The sequence below is a fragment of the Juglans regia genome, chromosome 3, assembly GCF_001411555.2.
Source record: "Juglans regia cultivar Chandler chromosome 3, Walnut 2.0, whole genome shotgun sequence".
In the NCBI taxonomy this organism is placed as follows: Eukaryota; Viridiplantae; Streptophyta; class Magnoliopsida; order Fagales; family Juglandaceae; genus Juglans; species Juglans regia.
In genome coordinates, this window is record NC_049903.1 from 7,129,750 (window position 1) to 7,149,467 (window position 19,718).

The 19,718-nt window shown below is 35.3% G+C and overlaps 3 protein-coding genes across 4 annotated transcripts; 2 read left to right on the plus strand and 1 right to left on the minus strand.

The window, feature by feature from the left end:
* Nucleotides 1–479: 479 nt before the first annotated feature.
* LOC108996240 (cysteine-rich repeat secretory protein 38-like) lies at nucleotides 480–1,214 on the plus strand. Its single transcript, XM_018972009.2, has one exon. The coding sequence runs from the start codon at nucleotides 480–482 to the stop codon at nucleotides 1,212–1,214; it is 735 nt and encodes a 244-aa protein (XP_018827554.2).
* A 3,792-nt stretch (nucleotides 1,215–5,006) lies between these two features.
* LOC109002229 (heat shock 70 kDa protein 16-like) lies at nucleotides 5,007–6,695 on the minus strand. Its single transcript, XM_035688899.1, has 3 exons — nucleotides 6,621–6,695; nucleotides 6,489–6,550; nucleotides 5,007–5,954 (listed from the first exon to the last, which is right to left on the minus strand). Exon 3 carries the CDS (start codon nucleotides 5,828–5,830, stop codon nucleotides 5,312–5,314), a length of 519 nt encoding a protein of 172 aa, XP_035544792.1. The 5' UTR covers nucleotides 5,831–5,954; nucleotides 6,489–6,550; nucleotides 6,621–6,695; the 3' UTR covers nucleotides 5,007–5,311.
* Nucleotides 6,696–10,342: 3,647 nt separating this feature from the next.
* Nucleotides 10,343–19,616, plus strand: LOC108996252 (UDP-N-acetylglucosamine diphosphorylase 2). 2 transcript variants are annotated; one of them, XM_018972019.2, is made up of 16 exons: nucleotides 10,343–10,719; nucleotides 11,157–11,211; nucleotides 11,342–11,493; nucleotides 13,270–13,309; nucleotides 14,308–14,400; nucleotides 14,549–14,661; nucleotides 14,766–14,840; nucleotides 15,549–15,588; nucleotides 15,712–15,794; nucleotides 15,890–15,967; nucleotides 16,914–17,057; nucleotides 17,761–17,828; nucleotides 18,600–18,714; nucleotides 18,805–18,961; nucleotides 19,169–19,265; nucleotides 19,318–19,616. In XM_018972019.2, coding segments are annotated over exons 1-16 (1,476 nt in total). In that variant the 5' UTR covers nucleotides 10,343–10,554; the 3' UTR covers nucleotides 19,319–19,616. The 2 variants fall into 2 exon arrangements, with proteins under 2 accessions (XP_018827564.1, XP_018827562.1); XM_018972017.2 differs by having other exon boundaries at nucleotides 10,344–10,719; nucleotides 19,169–19,616.
* Nucleotides 19,617–19,718: the final 102 nt, after the last annotated feature.

A 19,718-nucleotide genomic window follows, 5' to 3' on the forward strand; every position in this document is an offset into this window, starting at 1 on the left:
AGTTCTGCCTTGAAATGATCAAAGATTCAAAAGTACTACTCTTCTCTCTTCAACAACTAGTACTTACTCGTTCAAGAAATAATATATATATATATGCATATATTAATCTCACACGTAATTAATGTTATAGAACTCTCGTTTAATTTTTCTAGCGATTCTTAATCTTGTATATATATATATATATATATTAGAATCCAATGCTAGGCATGCAGGTTGATGAAGTGCTGCTTCAGAATACCCATTTTTTAAAGACTCCCCAAGAAGCCGTCCATGAGTACTTTTGACATATTCTTGTGATGAACTGGAACACTTCTTCAGAAGAGGAAAGTCAGCTCGGATCCCCTTTTAACTTTTCCACGGAGTAGATATTCATGCTGAGATTGCTATAAATATATGACGAAACTTAAGCCCATATATATCATCGATCGATCGACTTGCCTATCTAGCTCTGTGCTTAACTTCCTTCCAAAAAGATAAAAATGTCTTCCTCGCAGTTCACCTCCTCTATCTACCTGCTCACTTTTGCTCTTCTCCTCCAAACCATATTCGGAGCCAGCCCTCTCTACCATGTCTGTTCCAGCTCTCACAATTTCACAAGCAATGGCCCTTATGAATCAAACCTCAAAAAGCTCTTGAGTTATCTGCACTACAAAACCCCTCCCCAGGGTTTTGGCCTTGGTTCAGTTGGAAAGTTTGATCAATACCAAACTCACGGTCTTGCTCTCTGTGGCGGTGATGTTAATTCCACGGAATGCAAAACTTGTGTGAACGAGGCCAGCAACGAAATCCACAAACGCTGCCCGTATAATGAAGGTGCAATTATCTGGTACGATAATTGTCTTTTGAAGTACTCGAACAAAGATTTCTTTGGCCAAATCGATAATGAAAGCAGGTTCTACTTGTTGAATGTGAGAAATGTTAGTGAGCCTGAAGTATTCAACCAGAAAGCCAGGGATTTGTTGAGCCAACTAGCCAAGGAGGCGTCGACTGTGGTTCCCAAAATGTATGCAGTTGGAGAGGTAGAGCTCGGTGAATGGACGAAACTCTACGGATATGCGCAGTGCACAAGAGACCTTTCGAGCATGAATTGTTTCAAGTGTCTTGAGGATGCGATTGGTGAACTTCCTAGTTGCTGCGATGGCAAAGAAGGAGGGAGGGTTGTTGGTGGAAGCTGTAATATTAGATATGAGATTTACCCATTCTTTAGTGCTTAGATTAATATTCTTTTTAATTAACCAATTATATATATATATATGTTATATATATTTTTTATAAATAAGGTTAAATTATTATTTTAAGATTAAATTTATGATTCTCAATATATAGTGACCCATGATCACCTCCTTTGTAAAGGGTTGCATGTACGTATATGTTTCCGATCCGCTGTCATGATCTCCCCGCACACACGAGACACATGCACACACACACGATAAATATGTATATATATATATATATATATATATTATTGAATAAAATTTCCTTTTGATCTTTCACTGATCATGTGATTATTGTGGGAATTACAAGTATCACTACAAGAAAAATAAATATTTGTGATGGATTATTTACGACGATAACGATTATTTGTGATATAAACAGACTTATTTTAACAAGAAATAATTATTTTTATTAGATATAACTGGTCACAAATAAATATTTTTCTTATAATGACGTTAATTAGTTTAACAACATATAATTAGCAGCCTTATATATAATTAATATCTAAATATCATATAGTACTTTTCAATGAAAGAAATTAGATCAGCTGACCAATACCATGAAATATTTATCAAATCCCAATATCCTCGCTAGTTGCTAGCTACTCAATTCATTTATGTTATAGCTACGAAGAAATTACATAAAAATAAATTAATTATATGGATTGATATGATTTTATATAATCTATTAATTTTTTTTTACAATAAAAATAATATGATGAGCTACGTAAAACTATATCAATTTATGAAATTACGTTTTTGTGTAATCTTTTTGTGGGTAGAATATTTTTCTTTATTCAATGACTTCGGGATTTACTCTATCCCGGCCCTTTTAGGAGGATGATATATATTTATACAGTTCTTCAGCTTCTGGGTGCAAGCGATGCTGCGTACCAATTGCGTACCAACGGCCTACGTGGAGAACTTTGTCAGAGAATAAAAAAAAAATGTAAAATGAAAGAAAATGCAGAGAATAGAAAGACGAAGGGAAAAAAAGGCAGCCCGCGTTCAAATCCCCCAAATCTATTGATCCCAACGCATTATCTCCCCCAAATTTCTTCCTCAAAGCAGGCATCTCTCCTAAATCTCCTCTGCGCGCGACGACGACGAGATGGCGAGGCTCCTCTGCCGTGAGGATGACGAGATGGCGAGGGTCTCCTCTGCGCGCGAGGACGACGGGATGGCGAGGGTCTCCTCTGCGCGCGAGGACGACGGGATGGCGAGGGTCTCCATTGCTCGCGACCGCGAGGGTCTCCTCTGTGCGCGACCGCGACGGGATGGCGAGGGTCTCCTCTGTGCGCGACCGCGACGGGATGGCGAGGGTCTCCTCTGCGTGCGACCGCGACGGTCTCCTCTGCGCGCGACAGCGACGGTCTTCTTTGTGTCGACGATCCCAGGTACTCCATCCTCTGTAAAAAAAATGTATGTGAATATTATGATTTCATCTCTGTGCTCACGCAGAAGGGCATTCTTTTTTAAATCAGATGCTGCCATCTATGCGTCTGAAATAATCTATTCTTGCCAAACTGGTTTGGTTCATACATTTTGTTGATGGTTGCTCCAATAAAGCACCCCCATCCCGTGAGTGGATAATCCTTCAATGCATCTCTAAAACCTTCAACTTAAAAAATTGGTTTGCAAAAAGCTTTTCTCGGCAGTTATAGATATACAGGTGCCACAAATAACCATTGTGGTTTCAATTTAGTTAGTATTTTCTTCAATGCTCAACATATATTCGTTTTGGCAAATCCGTCATAAAATTTGTCTATGGTCACGGTTGAAAATCTGGTTGAGAGGATCTTAAAAAAAAAAATGGAAATTGTATAGAGGATTAAATAGTAGGTCTTCCTGTCAGTTATTAATCTGGAGTATCAACATCTTAAATTCTCAAGTGGCTTTGTTTTCTGTGGATTTATATACTTTTGTTCAGACAGCTTAATGTCCAAGGCAAACCATTTGTTGGGTTGGGGTTAGACTAGACCCTTCCTGAGTTTGGTTCTTATTGATTCTTGTATGCTAGAAAGAACTTTACCATTGTACCAAATATTTTTCTTGAACAGGAAGGGATTGCTTATGTCATTGGCAGAGAGTCAGAAGAATGTCTGTTGTAAAAATCCCTTTTGCTCAAGTTGGGCTTCTTATGGCAATGTTGAGAGGGTATTCCACCCCATTATTTGATGGATGTCTTGTCTGATACCTCTCATTATTCCCTTTGACAAGAGTTGCTAAACTACTGATCAATGCATTGCCAATATGATCTTCTGAATCCAATGTTCCTTGGAGTCTTGTACCTCTTTAGGCCAGCAACACATTAAAAAAAAATGAATGGTCTAGCTTGCTTATGTGATGGTAAATGGGCTTGGTTGTTAGTAATGTTGATGGCTTTTTAAATTCTAGGAATCTCCAGCTAAATGCTCTGAAACATGTTGTCAACTCAATGGAAATTTTCTCATGTTATGTTGTTGTGGGATTTAATATTTTATTTCTACTCTTTTCTTTTTCTTTTTTAATAAATTCTAGTACTTTTAGGGTTCTATAAGATACAGATTATTTTTCTACAAATTTTAATTTTCTAAGTGTGATTGGGGATGACAGATTAGGATGAAGAAGAGCATTTCTCAATTGTGTATTCTATAGTCTTGCATTTAAAATTAGTCCCTCTTCATCCATTTATTTTGTCTTTTCTACTAACCATTCCATGGACGCTAAGTTGGAGTTTAGTATGTAGATAATGACTTAAAGTTTCTAATCTGTCTTGGCATATTTCAATCAGCTGCATGATTATTTAGCTTGTGCCTCTTCCTTCTAGCTATTTGTAATTTGCCTCAGCTGCAATATGCCTCAGTTGGCACGTGCAAGAATTTATTTGGGACTCAAGAGAGTGTTCCCGTTCAGGTTACATAACTCTTAATTAGTGCTTTTAAATTATATTGTGTTTTGTTCTTTTTATTCATAGGATTGCTTTGAAATCAACTATAATGCTTAAGAAGTGAGCAGATTTTTTTGTAAGATTTCTCAACTATATATATAATGTGCCTTTTTTTTTATCTGTTGTTAGTCGCCCCAAAACACTACCGAAGTGTTGGACTTTAGTGGAATCCAGATTGGCACGGTAGAGATCGAGATACAAGAAAGTGTAATGGTTTTTGTTCCACTTCGTCACTCTCTCTATTTGACTTTGTTACATGTGGATGAGTTTTTAACTATTATATTATGTTCACAGATGCAACTTGGGGTGGTGGATGGAACCCAGCCAAATAGCTTGTCTGGGACACAACTGTGGCTATAAGTCAATGTACTTGGAGAAGTTGGTTGGATAGTTGTTTTATTTTAGAATGGATGGGAAGTTGTTAAAAACATGTTGTTATATTGTCAGATGTAAATATATTTTTTTTGGGACGATTGATGTTAAATACATGGATGGGAAGTTGATAAAAACATGTTGATATTTTTAGCTCTTTTTTATATTCTTTTACTTGGAAGATGTTGCAAGGGAAGTTTGTGAAATTAGGGACTTGAATGAAGTTCAGAGTTTATGATACTGAGTGCAGGAATTTTAAAAACATTTGAGGATGGTCTCTTTTTGCCATGCAATTTGCCATGATCATTCTATAAACAGATTTTAGTACTTTGCAAATCATATTATTTCCAATTCGATGATCAACAGATTTATTGTTAGTAAATGACTGACCTGTGGGCCTAATGGACAACAATGTTTTTTCCAGAATTTTACAATGGATGCAAGTGATCCTGTCTTTGTGTAAGGAAAGCCATAGTTGCTTATAAGTTATTATTATAAGCAACTATAGTTTTCACATGATACCCTCAACTTGATACATGCCTTGATATTAGAGTACACATCAATACCATACTACTCTTTAAATTTTGAAGCAAAATAAGTAAACAAAACTTCTTCAAAGTCTCGCCCTCCCAAGCTTATGTCAAAAGTATGTGATAATATCCTCATATGTCCAGCCTCAAATAATGCAATAGAGACATGGTGTCACAATGACCAATGTCAACAAGTGCAACGTAAATTGGTCCAGAGCTGGGGAAATCTGTTTTATAAATTCCAAAACTAAGTGAGTGTAGTACAGTCATGCATCAATCTCAAAGGCCTTAACCCAGCAATTGTCGCAGCATTCAAATATGCACATCTTTGCAAGTCCATAAAGTATGATGGGATCCCCGATTACACAATCTGAAATGGGCATTTCCAAACGTTTCTCTATTATCTCTTTCAAATGAGAAAAGAGCATTGCCAGAATCTGCACTGGTGTACAGGTATGGCTCTCACCCCGGTTCGTCAAGTGAATCAAAATGCCCCCATCCAAACCTTTAGAAGTTTCAAAAGGCAGCTTTTTTAGCTCGTTCTGTACATCCATATCTGAGAATTCCTTGCCAATTAGTCTTTTGACCTGAGATATTGTGGATTTTAGATTCATCAATGCAGAAGCAGCACCAGCAGATCCCATAAACCGTTGCTTCTCCCCAAAACATACCACAGCCGGGGTTTTACGTTTCGATTCATCATTCAACAAAACATCAATACCCCTTTGCTTCACCACGGCAATAACACAGTCCTCATTTCCAATATCAAATCCCACCACACTCATTTTAACTGATTTGGTTTTAGTGCAAACCAAAAAAAGAAGTAACTTGATTAAGTCCAAATTCTCACTTTCCCCAACCAACTCAAGACTTTATACCTTGGATCTTTTCCACAAACCTTAAGTTTCCCTACAACAATATTCAAAATTTAAACAAGAAAACATAATGGTGAGAATGCCCAAGCCCGTAAACCAATATCCAAAGAAATGTAAACTCACTCTACTTGAACAAAGGATATTTTCAGTGCAAATTAAAAATTAAAGGGTGTTAAAAATTATTATAGTCATTCAATCCGAAGCCAATCAATTAGCATACACCTAGTGACCTCCCAACTATTAAAGCCAAAACAAAAAGACACAGAAACTAAAAACTTTCTTCCCATTTTCGTAGCAACCAAAAACAGGGCAAAGTTCTATCTCACAAGCTAATCCGTAAAAATCCAATTTGAGAAGCAGCAGAGAACTTTTCCTGGTTAAGAAGGACAGATTACCTGATTTAGAGACTATTTTTCGATGAAAAATTCCACGAATTACCTAAATTCAAAACCTAACTTTTGAAAACTCTTAAATCAAAATATATACACAATACAAAATTAATCAACTGCATGATTATCTGCTACAGAGAGAGAGAGAGAGAGAGAGAGAGAGAGAGAGAGAGATATACCAGTGGATGTAGTTGTGTTCGCAGGAAAGAGCCGCAACGAAGGCACGCGGAGAAGATTAGGGCTTGGACCAAAAAATGGGGGTTAAACGAAAAATGGAAGCTTTTAGGTGGAAGAGAGAAGAAAATCGATACCTGAAGAGAAGCCAGGCAGAGCAGAGGAGGCACACGGAGAAGAAAGAAGGCACGGACGGGAAGGGAAAAAAACCAGAGAAGAGAGAGGGCACGAAGAGGAAGAGAAAGAGGAAGAGAGAAGGCACGAAGACTGTGCCCTTCGTTCAAAACTATGCGTTTTGTCAAAATATTTTATTTATCTTCAGATCCCGCCCAAACTTCAGCTCCTTCACGTAAAATCAAAAACGGTTCGTTTCATTAAATTGATCCATGTCAGGACATGGGTGCACTTCGGTACGTAATTTCGCTTGACTTTAGAGTTTTCCATATTTATATATATAATTTATATATATAGGGTGGATGGACCTACGGATGAGTGCTTTAAACCTCAGTACTGGACTTGAAAGCTGCATTTTAATGGCCTTCAATATCTGATCTCTCTTCAATTAGGTCGATTGTCATATTGTCTTCACATGTAAGCTGCTTTAGTTGCACGCAGGGGCCGGAAAGAATATGCCTACGCACTGTCTCTATTCTTATCTTTACTCCCAACACAATTAAGCATATATGTATATATATATATATACACGGGAATGAAAATTAAAGGTAAAATGATCAATAAGCAGCTAGCTGTTTAAAATTGTTTAGAAAAAAATAATAATAAAAAAAAACTAGCTGTTTAAAACAAAAGATGACGATGCCAATGCCGATGCCATAATATTCCATACATACACTAGTACCATATATAAATATCCATTATATATGCATGCGTTCGATTGAGATGCTAGCTAGTATATATATATTGCTGTTTTTTCTTTTCTTTTTTGGTAATTCCTTCGCGAGAATTAGCGCGGCTAGCTAGTGCATGAGTTGCATGCGGATGATCATATAACTTGCAAACGATTGTAATAAGCTTAATTATTATCAGAATATACAGAAAGAATGTATATAAGGTCATTATACGTTATTATAAATAGCTGTTGATCTTCATGTAACTTCAATTTGCCATATTTATTCTCCAAATAATTTGCCATGGTGATCATCAATATTATTATTATTAATTTACAAAGTTCCAAAATATAATGTCACACATCGTAGTTATGGTGGTTACAATTTAATGCAGCTGCTTAATCACGTTAAAACTAATTACAATTTTAATTAATTAATTAATTAACTATGATTAGGTGATGAATATATTACTCATATATATATATATATATATCATGAGTACTTGGTCCTGCTAATTAATTAGTAGGTAGCATTGATAAATGTTACATATATATATATAGGGGCCCATCGCGATCGAGATCTTCTAGGCATTAATTTGGATCTACATCTCATGAATACAAAAATTGCTAGGTTGGAGGCATGCATTATGGACCCTTACCCGACGAACAAGCTGTACGTGCATGTTTAATTTAATTTATTCAATTAATATTCACTAGTACTCATTTTATAAAGTTACTTGTGTATTTATTCGATCGTCGATCTATATGCTAGCTAGCTACATCGATCCCCACAAAACAAATTGGTACTACTCCGGCCATGCCATGCAAGTTGCCAAAATATCTATAAAGACAACTGATCAGGTCCAACCCCAATCATTAATTACTTGTCCAAGGTGTTGTTTCGAGTACTTACTTGTAATTATGACCACCAAACTTTAACTTTCCCATAACGCAATATTAATTAATATTGGAAGCTGAAAAAAATAAAAAATAAAAGGATGGCCAATATATGACTTCGTTCGTGCGGTCTGATAACTACATTTCAACGTCCACATGAACTGATTTATAGCGATGCTTGAGAAAGGGATCATCGAAAGAATTTAAAGAATGAAAGGGATCAATCGAAAAGCCTACGTGCATCAAAGCTAGAAAAGAACATTGCAACGTACATAAGAATAAAGTGTACGTTTTATATTTAATTATAAGTCTTGCTAGTTCCATGTCATGCATGAGTCTATATATAAGAGTCGTGTTATATAAAAATTTTATATTCTATATATTATTTAAAAATATGTAATTTTATTTTTTTATAAAATAAAATTTTTTTATTTCATAAAAAAAATAAAATTACATATTTTTAAATAATGTACCGAATATAAAACTTATATTTAAAATTTTTCATATATCAAATCCAAAGAATACGTACATCATGATGATCTTTATATAATATTTTTGCATGATTTCTGAATATATATGTATTAATTATTTTTTTTTTATTTTAAAGTGCATGTCCCTGATCTTTAATATGGGGTTTATATATACATATTGTATAATTAAATCTCTTTACCTTACGCTAGCTGCATGAGTTTTTATTGATTTCTCTAATTATTAATTTATTTCCTTAGTTCTATATGTGTATATTCAATTAACTACCGTGGACAAATCACACAGTAATTATATATACCCACAAACACGATAGAAAGTATCTAATAAAAAGTAGTACTTGTCATTGATAATATAAAAAGCTGCGCCATCATGAAACCATCCTCATGATCATGCCTATTTTAAAGGGGACTAATTTGATCATGGGTAGAATGTAGATGTTAGAGTACTGTTACTAGACCAAGATATTGACTGACGGCCCATACTTTTAATTCGCAAAAAATAAATATATAAAATAAGTTATACGATATTTATTATTATTATTATTATTATTTATAATCACTTTAATGTTCACTCTACCATGGGAGGCGTAACATATTAGTTTAGTGTTCATGTTTGATGATAAGGACAAAATGTAACAGATCAATCAATTAGAAGAGGAAGGGAGGAGTCGAAGCTCCGATCATCCCATCAGGTGGCTCCCCGGCCACTCTCCAATAGAGTGCAGAGAGAGCCTTGGCCGGATAGGCTTTTTTTTTTTTTAGGATGCAAGCTAGATGTTGGGTGGGGAGATGCTTCCGCTTTTTATATCATGATATTCTAATTCGAAACTATGCTATATATATTGTGTGATCTCATATCCTTTTATTCTACAAATTACCATTATTCAACAAATTAAACATATTCAGTATCACACTTATAATAGTTTGTAGATGATTTGGTGAAAATTTAGATCGTTTATTGTAAGATTAATCTATGTTTCAAATTGAGTGGAGAAGTCTATCAATTAAATTATTATTAACAAGATCAACTATTTAAATTAATATAGAAATTTTTTTAAAGAAGTTAAACAATTAATTAAATATAATTAATTATTTTAATAAATATATAAAATATAGAAAAATTATATTCACAATCTTAAGTTATGCAAGTTTTGCATACTCTTAAAAAAAGTAGATAAATGTAGTACATACATGAAAAAATTATTTTTTAAATAATAAATTTATTTTTAAAGGAAATTTATAATATTTGTACGTCTTTAAATTGTATTTAATATTATTCACAAAATAATAAAAGAATTTTGTTCGGTTTGAATGAATTTTATTTAATTATAATATTATACTAAGATTTAAAAGAAAATAATTATTCTACTCAACCATCTTATACCCTGCAAATGTAAAGTAGAAAGATTATTATTATTTTTTTAATAAATATGTTATGTGATGCAGATGCTAGAGCTGGCAGAATTTTTTGAAAGAAAAAACGGTATACGTGCTACATTTTTTTGGGGGGGCTGAATGTATAGATGAAAGTTGTAGAAACAGGGAAGGCTTCGGAAATCGGAACAAGGAAGGAACTAGGAAGTAGGAAGTGGCAAGATCTAGTAATTAAAAAACCAAACGGAGGCCATTTCCGTGATTTGCAGCGTGACTGTAGGTGGTTACACGCACTGATTGATTCTTGTCTTCCTCGCCACAGTTCCTCTCTGGCTCTCGCTCTCTATAAGCTCTCTCTCTCTCAACCACCGTCCACAGCAATTCAAATCGAAGCAAGCAATCAAAGCAAAAGTCTGAGACTCAGAGAGAGAGAGAGAGAGATCTGTAGGCTTCACCGAGAGACAGAGAATGAGGGAACCACAGGGTGTGGTGGGGATTGAGAGCAACAACTACGCAACGTCGCCACCGCAGGCTCTGCTGGAGAGGCTCAAGGACTACGGCCAGGAGGACGCTTTTGCCCTCTGGGACGAGCTCTCTCCTGAGGAACGCGACCTTCTCGTCAAGGAAATCGAGGTCATTTCATCCTCCTCCTCTGGATCTCTCTCTCTTCGTTGTTTTGTTTGTGCTATCTTCTCTGTTCTGCTGCCCTTTCATGTTTGGTTCATGACAAGGATGACGAACCAACGTAAAGAATATTAGCGTCTTGGAACGATCAAGCTTAACGGCGGCGTCGAGATTTTGCTTCTCTGGCGCCAAACAACGGGACATTCGTAATTCGGAACTCTTCGTTTATTTTTGTTTGTCTATATTTTCAGAATTTCCAAACAGGCGCTTAGTGACGAGTTTTTGGTGAATTCTATAGATTTTTCATCAAATCGTTGTCATCCCCCGCGAATTAACTGAATCGCTGTTTTTTTTGTCACAAGTTAATTTATTTTGTGATTAAAAAATTATTTTTTAACAGTGCCTTTGAGATATGAATTTGTTCTAATTGAGGATGCTTTCTTCAGAACTTGGATCTTCCAAGGATCGATCGGATCATTAGATGCTCGGTTCAATCTCAAGGTTCGAATCTCTCTCACCTCTCTTTAGATAAAGTTGTAATACGTATATAAATGCATGCATGGGTATGCACTTATAGTGCTGTTCTGATACCTTTGATATGTGAATTACATGCTTTTATTTGAGGTTTTAGGGCTACCAGCAGCGGCGATAGAGCCCGTGCCGGAGAGCAGTGTCTCGACGGTGGAGGAACGAACACTTGAACAGAGAGAGCGATGGTGGAAGATGGGTTTGAAGGCCATCTCGGACGGAAAATTGGCCGTCTTGCTTTTATCTGGTGGCCAGGTGTTCCTGTTATTACTCGCTCTCTCTCTCTCTCTCTCTCTCTCTCTGTGTTTTAATTTGTCGAACCGTATGACATACTTGATGCGCCGAGTTTTACTGTAGATCGCCTTTAAGTTTATGTGCAACTTTATAGTGAAACGAATTGATTATTTAATAATTATGCTTAAGTGGAGTAATCTCTCAGTCTCTCTCTAACCATAATTCTTTTATGATGCTGCTTTTTGGAGTTTATCCACTCAAAACAATTTAATGATATCTATGTTTACTAATAATGTAAAAGTGTCAACCTTTCCGTGGATAATCTCTCTCTCTCTCTCTCTCTCTCTCTCTTCCTTCTCACGTTATGGTTAGTATTACATTCTTTTCCGAACGTTCGCTTATGAACTTTTCTCATTAGTAAGCAGTGATTGTAGCTTTTTCGTGAATAATCATTATTTGTGACAAAGTTGCTTTATAGGATTCCACAATCTTCTTAGTTGGAAGCTATTATGGAAAATGGAAATTAATTCGGGGGTATCCTTTTCAAGATCATCAAATTTGATACTGAAAGCACTTAGGCCCCAACATTATAATAGAACACTTTCGGGAATGTTATATTGTTTTCCCATGTTTTTGTTTACGAACAAAATGTTTGGGAGGTTTTATTTATTTTTGTATTTTATCCATTTTCTATAACTATAACTACAAGATAAGATAACTATTTAGACAAATATAGCTGGAAAGAAAAATGATTGAATGTAAATTGTTTTTATGGGACTTTAAGATTTTAATCTCAAAGACATAGAAAGATCACATTTGTGCCCCCATCATCTCCTCCTTCCTCAGTCATCAAGTAATATTGGACTTATAAAAAAAAATAAAAATATTGGACAATGTCTTTCTCATATTGATTTGTATGCTAATAGTAAGTTTCCTTTTGGCTTTCTGGCTTCATACAGAATCACAGATTATTTAACATAAAACTTATCATAGACCCTTTTTTCCCTTCATTTTTTTGGTTAGGGTTAATGATGTACCCTCAATTAGCTTTATCAATAAATATTTTTGCAAAAATAATTTTCCTTGAAACAATAGGAACATATGGATTAAATAATTGCAAACATAGTTCTTTAGGAAACTCCACACAATTTCCTGATGAGAAAGGCCGAGGAACTGGATTGAGTCCTTGTAGTTCTACCCCTCTTAATGGTTGGTTGAAACTGTGTTACATGAGAACTAGAAGGACTTATTGAGGACTTATAGACTATAGTGTACGGTGTTCTTGAACTGCCATAAGAAGTTACTTTGATTGGTTGTGAGTAAACACTGCATGCAAGATGGTTTACGGGTATTGAATGTATCACAATGGCCTTAATGGTAGGTTTAAGTGTATGGCAGTGCAGATATCTTAAAGTATTTTCTCCTTTTGTGGTTTTTAATTAAATCTTTGATTATTTCTAAAAGAAAAAAGATCCTAAAATCTTGTAATCACCCCCTCCTTATTTTTTCCTTGATAATGGGCACGTGTTAGCATTATTGCTGGCTCAAGATTACACAGAGGGGTTGATAGGTCCATCAAGATAATTTAGTTTTGGAAAATGGGTGTATTTAATCCTTTAGACGATATCAAGATGCTTGTTACACTGCCTCCATGGCGTGGTTTGCTCTGCAAATTATTTAGTGTCATCCATAGTTTTACTTGAGCCATATCTTCTGGTCTCTCTCTCTCTCTCTCTCTCTCTCTCTCTCATTCATCTAATATACGCATGTTTTCTTGTGATTTAAATATACATGCAGGGAACTAGGCTCGGAAGTTCAGATCCAAAAGGGTGTTTCAGTGAGTAGACAATTTTCTGTCATGCAAGTTTCTTTTGCTGTCATGTATAATCTAAAGGGATGGTGTGGAACTTTAAACAGAAGAAATATGGGGATGAACACCCTGTATCTCCATGTCCTCTGCTACCAATCAGAAGAGTTGTTAAACTGAAATGGTTAGAGCATGCTAGGTGTGCATGCTAAGATATAAGGTCTTCTTGTTGATCAAACAATTAGGGAAGTAATACGCCCTCCATAACATATTATTTGTCTTGTATTCTGTTCTGTTATGTCTCCAAATGCTGTACAGTTTGAATAGTTGATGGAATAAATTATTTGAATTTCCTAATATGCCTTTTGCTTTAGTCGATGGCTTGAATTATGTCTTTAACCTTCAGTTTATCCTCGTAGTGCTTTCACGTTGAAATAAATGACTTCTTGATCGAGCAATGATTCCTCTAACTTCCCAACAATTGATTGTCAGATAACTTTGAGCTTCAATCTTACCGGCTGAAATTTTAGGTTCAGTACAGTTGTTATGGTCGGTCAATATCTTAACTGTCTAGTATTTTGTGCTTTTTAAACCATAAGACTTGTTCATCCTGTGTGTTTTTTTTATATATATTTTATTTTTTATGATGAGGAATCGTGGAGAGTGTGCAAACACAGTATAGTATGGATAAGCCTTATGGTTGTTTAATAAAGAATTTTGGGTGGTTAGTATTTTTTATGCAAGCTGTAAGATTCTTTTCAACTTTTCTATTTACCTTTAATTGTATTATGATATATGTTAATATCTTTTAAAATAATATTCCTTCTCTGAACATGATATATGTGAGCCTTATAGTTGTTTTCTGTAAGGAGCTTTAGGGCAGTTCTTATCTTTTCTGAATTTTGTGATTCTTAATATTTTTTCCCAGATCTTGATACTTCCATATGATAGTTTAATTAGTTTTACAGTAGATGGTTCTGTTATTTTAATTTTTAACCTTTTTCTTCTTACTTTTACTTTGATTTTAGACATTGGGCTTCCATCTGGCAAATCACTTTTTCAGCTTCAAGCTGAGCGGATTTTATGTGTTCAAAGACTCGCTGCCCAAGCTACAAGTGAGGGTAAGGCTCTCTCTCTCTCTCTCTCCCCTGAAATTTTAGTTAAACAACAGAAAACCCTATATCCTTTCTGGGTATGTTCGATGTTCATTTATCTATTTTCTGTTCAGTTAACACATCAATTGACATTCTATTATGATAATACTTGCAGCTTCTGCTGGATCAGTGCAACTACATTGGTATATAATGACCAGTCCATTTACCGATGATGCCACACGCAAATTTTTTGAAAGTCATAAATTCTTTGGTCTAGAAGCTGATCAAGTAAGACTTGGTCGTTATTCTATTATTTTTATTTTTTTTCTTGGACAAGGTGGGAGGGGTTGTAGGTTTCTCTGCTTAAATTGAATTTACACCTTTTGATGCAGGTCACCTTCTTTCAGCAAGGCACCATACCTTGTGTTTCAAAAGATGGTAGATTTATTATGGAGACTCCATACAAAGTACGACTTCTTCATCATTATCATCATCATTATCATAAAAAAATCAAATTTAGAGAGCTGAAGAATGCAATAAAGCTAATTTTACTTGTTAAAAAGAAAAAGAATGCAGTAAAGCTAAATTTACTTGGTTGTGGATAAAGTTATGTCATTCCATGATTTAGATGTGTTACAGCTGGTCTAATATAGGCAGTCTTTCTAAACTTGATAATTTCAGCACAACTTAGTAATTCAGAATGCAACAGGTTCAATTAGAAAAGAAACAATAAAAAGTAGACTGAGAGGGAAAAGGTCATCCAGGCTTTGATTTGTAGATCCACCAGTCTGACAGTTTAAACTCTAATATGCAGACTGATCGCTATATCTCCAACATATTATAGAATTAGGATAGAGTCATTGCAACAATGTGTCTTGATTTTAAGGATGCTATATAATGTTGCATACCGGTCTATTATAGTGCAATAACACAAACTTAGATATTGAATGGAACTGAACCATGCCCAATTGCTCTGTCCAACAATTCATCTAAGCAATCCCAAAAAGCTGAAGAGAATTTCACCTTTAAATTTTGGATAGAAATAAGTGTGATCTGTTGATTCATTTAATATATGTAGACAGTTATTAGAATTATTTCCATTTTTTGTAATTTTAATATGTTACTTATCCATTCTGCCTATATGGTGGTTACATGAGTTTTATTTTTTAAGCCAGGTGTCTAAGGCTCCAGATGGGAATGGAGGAGTATATTCAGGTATCTTTTTCCTAAAATCTATTCTTAACACGCTGATTCAACTATTGATTTTGACTTCTCTTTGTCTCCCTATTGTTTGGACAACACTTGTTGGTTCAATTGGACACCTAAATTGTCGATCAGCTCTAAAATCTTCAAGATTGTTAGAAGATATGGCCACGAGAGGGATTAAATACTTGGATTGCTATGGAGTTGACAATGCACTGGTCAATTTCATTTTCTTTAACTTTCTGCTTTGTTGAAGTACCCTGTTTTTTTTTTTAATTATTGGATCACATAATAATTAGAGTTTTGAAAGCAGGTCCGTGTAGCTGATCCTACTTTCTTGGGTTATTTCATTGATAAAGGTGTAGCTGCTGCTGCAAAAGTTGTTCGTAAGGTAACTGTTTTTTTAAAAGATGCATATCAGGGTTCATGCTCAAACTATCTTCTTATCCAAAAATCCAAATTTTTTAGGGGGCATTCAATTGGTTTGTGCTATAGCTTCTGTTGGTTGTGTTATGCTGATTGAAGTTATTATTCCCCTAATGTGAAATGAACTGAATATGAATATTTGGAGTCACTTATCAGTCTAATTCTTGGAGTTGCATGTGTTCGTACTCTCTAGTTGCTATTTTCTTCATGCATGTTTGAATTTATTTGGCATCCCTATCGTCATCGTCTGTATTCAACCATCCTGGAGGCCTGCCTTACATATGTTGTTGCCATCAGGTTGTCGGGCATGGGGACACTTCCCCAAGGAACGTCTATGCTTTCTAGCCTTCAGTAAACTATTATAGGCTTTGAGGCGCTGTTATTTATTATAAATTGTATATTAACATTACCGTATTAACACTAAATAGTAATAATTTAGAGGCTGTAATTAGGTATTTCTCTCTTGTATGCCACGTGTACTTGGGCTATGCCTAAATATGAGGATCAATAAACTTTCGTACTTATAAAAAAAATGGTAATAATTTAGAAGTGGCCATACATGGAGGTTCATACTTTTAACAGATCATAGGTGGGAATGGATCTGCCTTAGCTCCACATCTCATTTTGATTACCAATGCAAAAGAATTTTAAAAGTGCAGAGGGGCTCCAGTCATGTACACATAAAGTATGGAAAAGGATATAACGTAGATGAATATGTCATGTTAATCCTAGTTTTGATGATGGGAAGAAGCAATCAATTGATAATGCATAGATTAGGCTGCACTCAATCATTTACTTGAACAATGCTACTTCTCTGCAATTGCTGATTTTTGTACGTAATCATTCTGTTTATCCCCATAAACTTCTAGATGCAGTATTACATATTGATTCCTGGAGTTATTCGGTTACAGGCATATCCCCAAGAAAAGGTTGGTGTGTTTGTGAGGCGCGGTAAAGGTGGACCTCTTACTGTAGTTGAATATAGTGAGTTAGACTCATCACTGGCTTCTGCAATAAATCAGCAGACTGGACGTCTTCGATTTTGTTGGAGTAATGTAATGCCTGTTGCCACCTTGTTTGATCTAGTATTGTTTGGTTACAACACGATATTATGCATATGGAATTTCATTTTTTTTAATATCTTGTCCCAACTTCATGCAGATGACACCTTTGAAATCCTGGACTCTTAGAATTTCTCATGAAAATTGTGATTCATGCAACTATTGCAATGCCATCCTCCCCTTCATTTCCATTGGCTGTTGACACGTGCTAGCCCGCTTATATTCTGAAAACTTCTCTTTCCCATGTCGGAAATACTTATTGCCCCTATATTTGGTTGACACAATCTCATCCCTATATGGTAGACTCTCAGATCTGCCCCCCTCCCATCCAACCTTACAAACCCAAAAAAAAAAAAAAAAAAAAAAGAAGAATATAAAAGGTCAAATAGGTATACTTGCAATCATTATGCTCTATAAGCTGTGAATTTTGTAAGCTGTTTTGTTAATTTTCCACATAAAAAAGCAGATTTATGTTTAATACCAACGTGCTTGGCTTCCTTCTCAATGTTTTTAATGAAAATTATTATGGGTACCTTGGAGCACCATAGTTTGCTGAGCGTTTTGACTTGCCTTGTGCTTTAATGGATATGGTTGCATTGTTAATTGTACTAATAAAAAAACCAGGTTGCATTGTTAACTGTTTTGTCTTTTTGTATAGTTTTTGTCATTGTTGGTTCTGTCACTCTACACTTTTCAGGTGTGCTTACACATGTTTAGCTTGGATTTTCTAAACCAAGTGGCAAATGGCCTTGAGAAAGACAGCATGTTAGTGATGCCCTCTCTCTCTCTCTCTCTCTCTCTCTGAATTTAATCTAGGTTGGCTGAATTCATCTTTATTTCCATAATCTGACAATGCAAAACAGTTACAAAAGTTTTACTTATAAAAAAAAAACAGTTACAAAGTTTATTTTCATGATGCCTAGCCATCAAATTATCAATTAGTGCCATGTACTGTCAGGGATTCCGAGTAGTTTATAACATTAATCTAGCCGATGTGTTTATCTTGCTCCTAATATAAAATGCTTATTTTTCTATTAGAACAGAGTTTTGGCCTATATTTACATAAGCTGTGTTTAACTTTCAAGTAATGCTGATTGAACCATTCATTATGTATAGATTACCCTTTACTCCCTCATCCTTGTAACGCAGTGCGGTGCTCTTTTTCATATCCCTGGGATAAAGAAGAGTGATCGACATTAAATTTATAGGTTTTATAATACAAGGCTGAGGGTCCTTGGATGCCTATAAGTAGTACAAGTAGAGGAAGAACATGAGCTAGCTTCTGTGTCTTGGAACATCTTTTTTGAATCTATCCAGAAGTTGGATATGTCAGCACAGAAAAAAAAATGAATAGAATATAGTTGCATGGCACATTACTGTTAACTCATATTGTGACACCACAAAGCAGAATGCTAGTTCTCAGTCTGAAATTTGTTTTATGTTGTAATACATCATTAGCCTCTTACATCTATAGCTCTCCATCTATAGTTTCTAACTGTTACATGATGTTAATGTTCACATGCTTTGTGACTGCAGTTACCATCTTGCTGAGAAGAAAATTCCTTCTATACATGGACATACGATGGGATTAAAACTAGAGCAGTTTATTTTTGATGCATTTCCTTATGCTCCTTCAACTGCACTTTTTGAGGTTACTTTTGTTTTTTCAGTTAAGTTAATCCCGGCACTTATATTTCTTCTGTTTATTAAAAATTAGAAAAATGTTTGGCCCAATATCCAGGTAATACGGGAAGAGGAGTTTGCACCTGTAAAAAATGCCAACGGGTCAAATTTTGACACCCCGGATAGTGCTAGGCTTCTTGTTCTCCGGCTCCATAGTCGTTGGGTAGTTGCTGCAGGTGGCTTCTTAACACATTCGGTACCCTTATATGCAACTGGTAATTTCAAGCTTTGTTTTGTATGCATTTCTGTAGTTCAATTGAATCATACCAAGTGTTATTAAATGCTAAAACAAAGAGAATAAATAAGTAAAAGAGAGAGGACGGTGCCATAGTTCTTCTGACTCCTTAGAAAAGGAAAAAAATTTTTTGTTTAGGTAGTAGCCATACCACATTTGTTTTTATGTTGGATGATTTTGTTCGCAGGTGTGGAGGTATCACCACTATGTTCTTATGCTGGAGAAAACCTAGAAGCTATATGCCGCGGAAGAACATTTCATGCGCCTTGCGAGATTTCATTTTAGTTTTGAAGCAGAACCTCTAATCCATACACACATTTCAACCATGGATTAGAGGTTTTGGGATATCTGAAATATGTCAGGACTGATTCTATTACTTCAAATATATGTTGTGCATTTTATCCTTGAGCTGTGATGCCCCTTGATATTCAATTATGGTTGTTTATCTGCAAGTGAAGACCTTTTTGAACCTGAATGGGAAATTCAAGGCTCAATTTTGATCTCAAATTGTTAATGCTTGTTTTTCGGGCATCATTTTTATGGTGAATTGTTGCATGAAAGGAGTATACTTGATATATCAGAAACTTGAGCATTTGAACTGTGGATGATGTATATGTTAGATCATGTTTGTTGAATGAGCAAGGCGCTTGTAAATGTTAGGGGCCTTTGGGCATGGGGAATCGACTGTGTTTGACATGATGATGAGGTAATTAACGAGTTATCATTTTCTGAACCTG

Bases quoted from the DNA above. Each gene is read 5' to 3' on its own strand.
- LOC109002229 (XM_035688899.1), bottom strand. From the start codon at position 5,830: ATGAGTGTGGTGGGATTTGATATTGGAAATGAGGACTGTGTTATTGCC.
- LOC108996240 (XM_018972009.2), top strand. From the start codon at position 480: ATGTCTTCCTCGCAGTTCACCTCCTCTATCTACCTGCTCACTTTTGCT.
- LOC108996252 (XM_018972019.2), top strand. From the start codon at position 10,555: ATGAGGGAACCACAGGGTGTGGTGGGGATTGAGAGCAACAACTACGCA. The intron at 11,212-11,341 runs GTTCGAATCTCT...TTGAGGTTTTAG, and splicing joins ATGCTCGGTTCAATCTCAAG to GGCTACCAGCAGCGGCGATA. The intron at 15,968-16,913 runs GTAACTGTTTTT...ATTCGGTTACAG, and splicing joins CTGCAAAAGTTGTTCGTAAG to GCATATCCCCAAGAAAAGGT.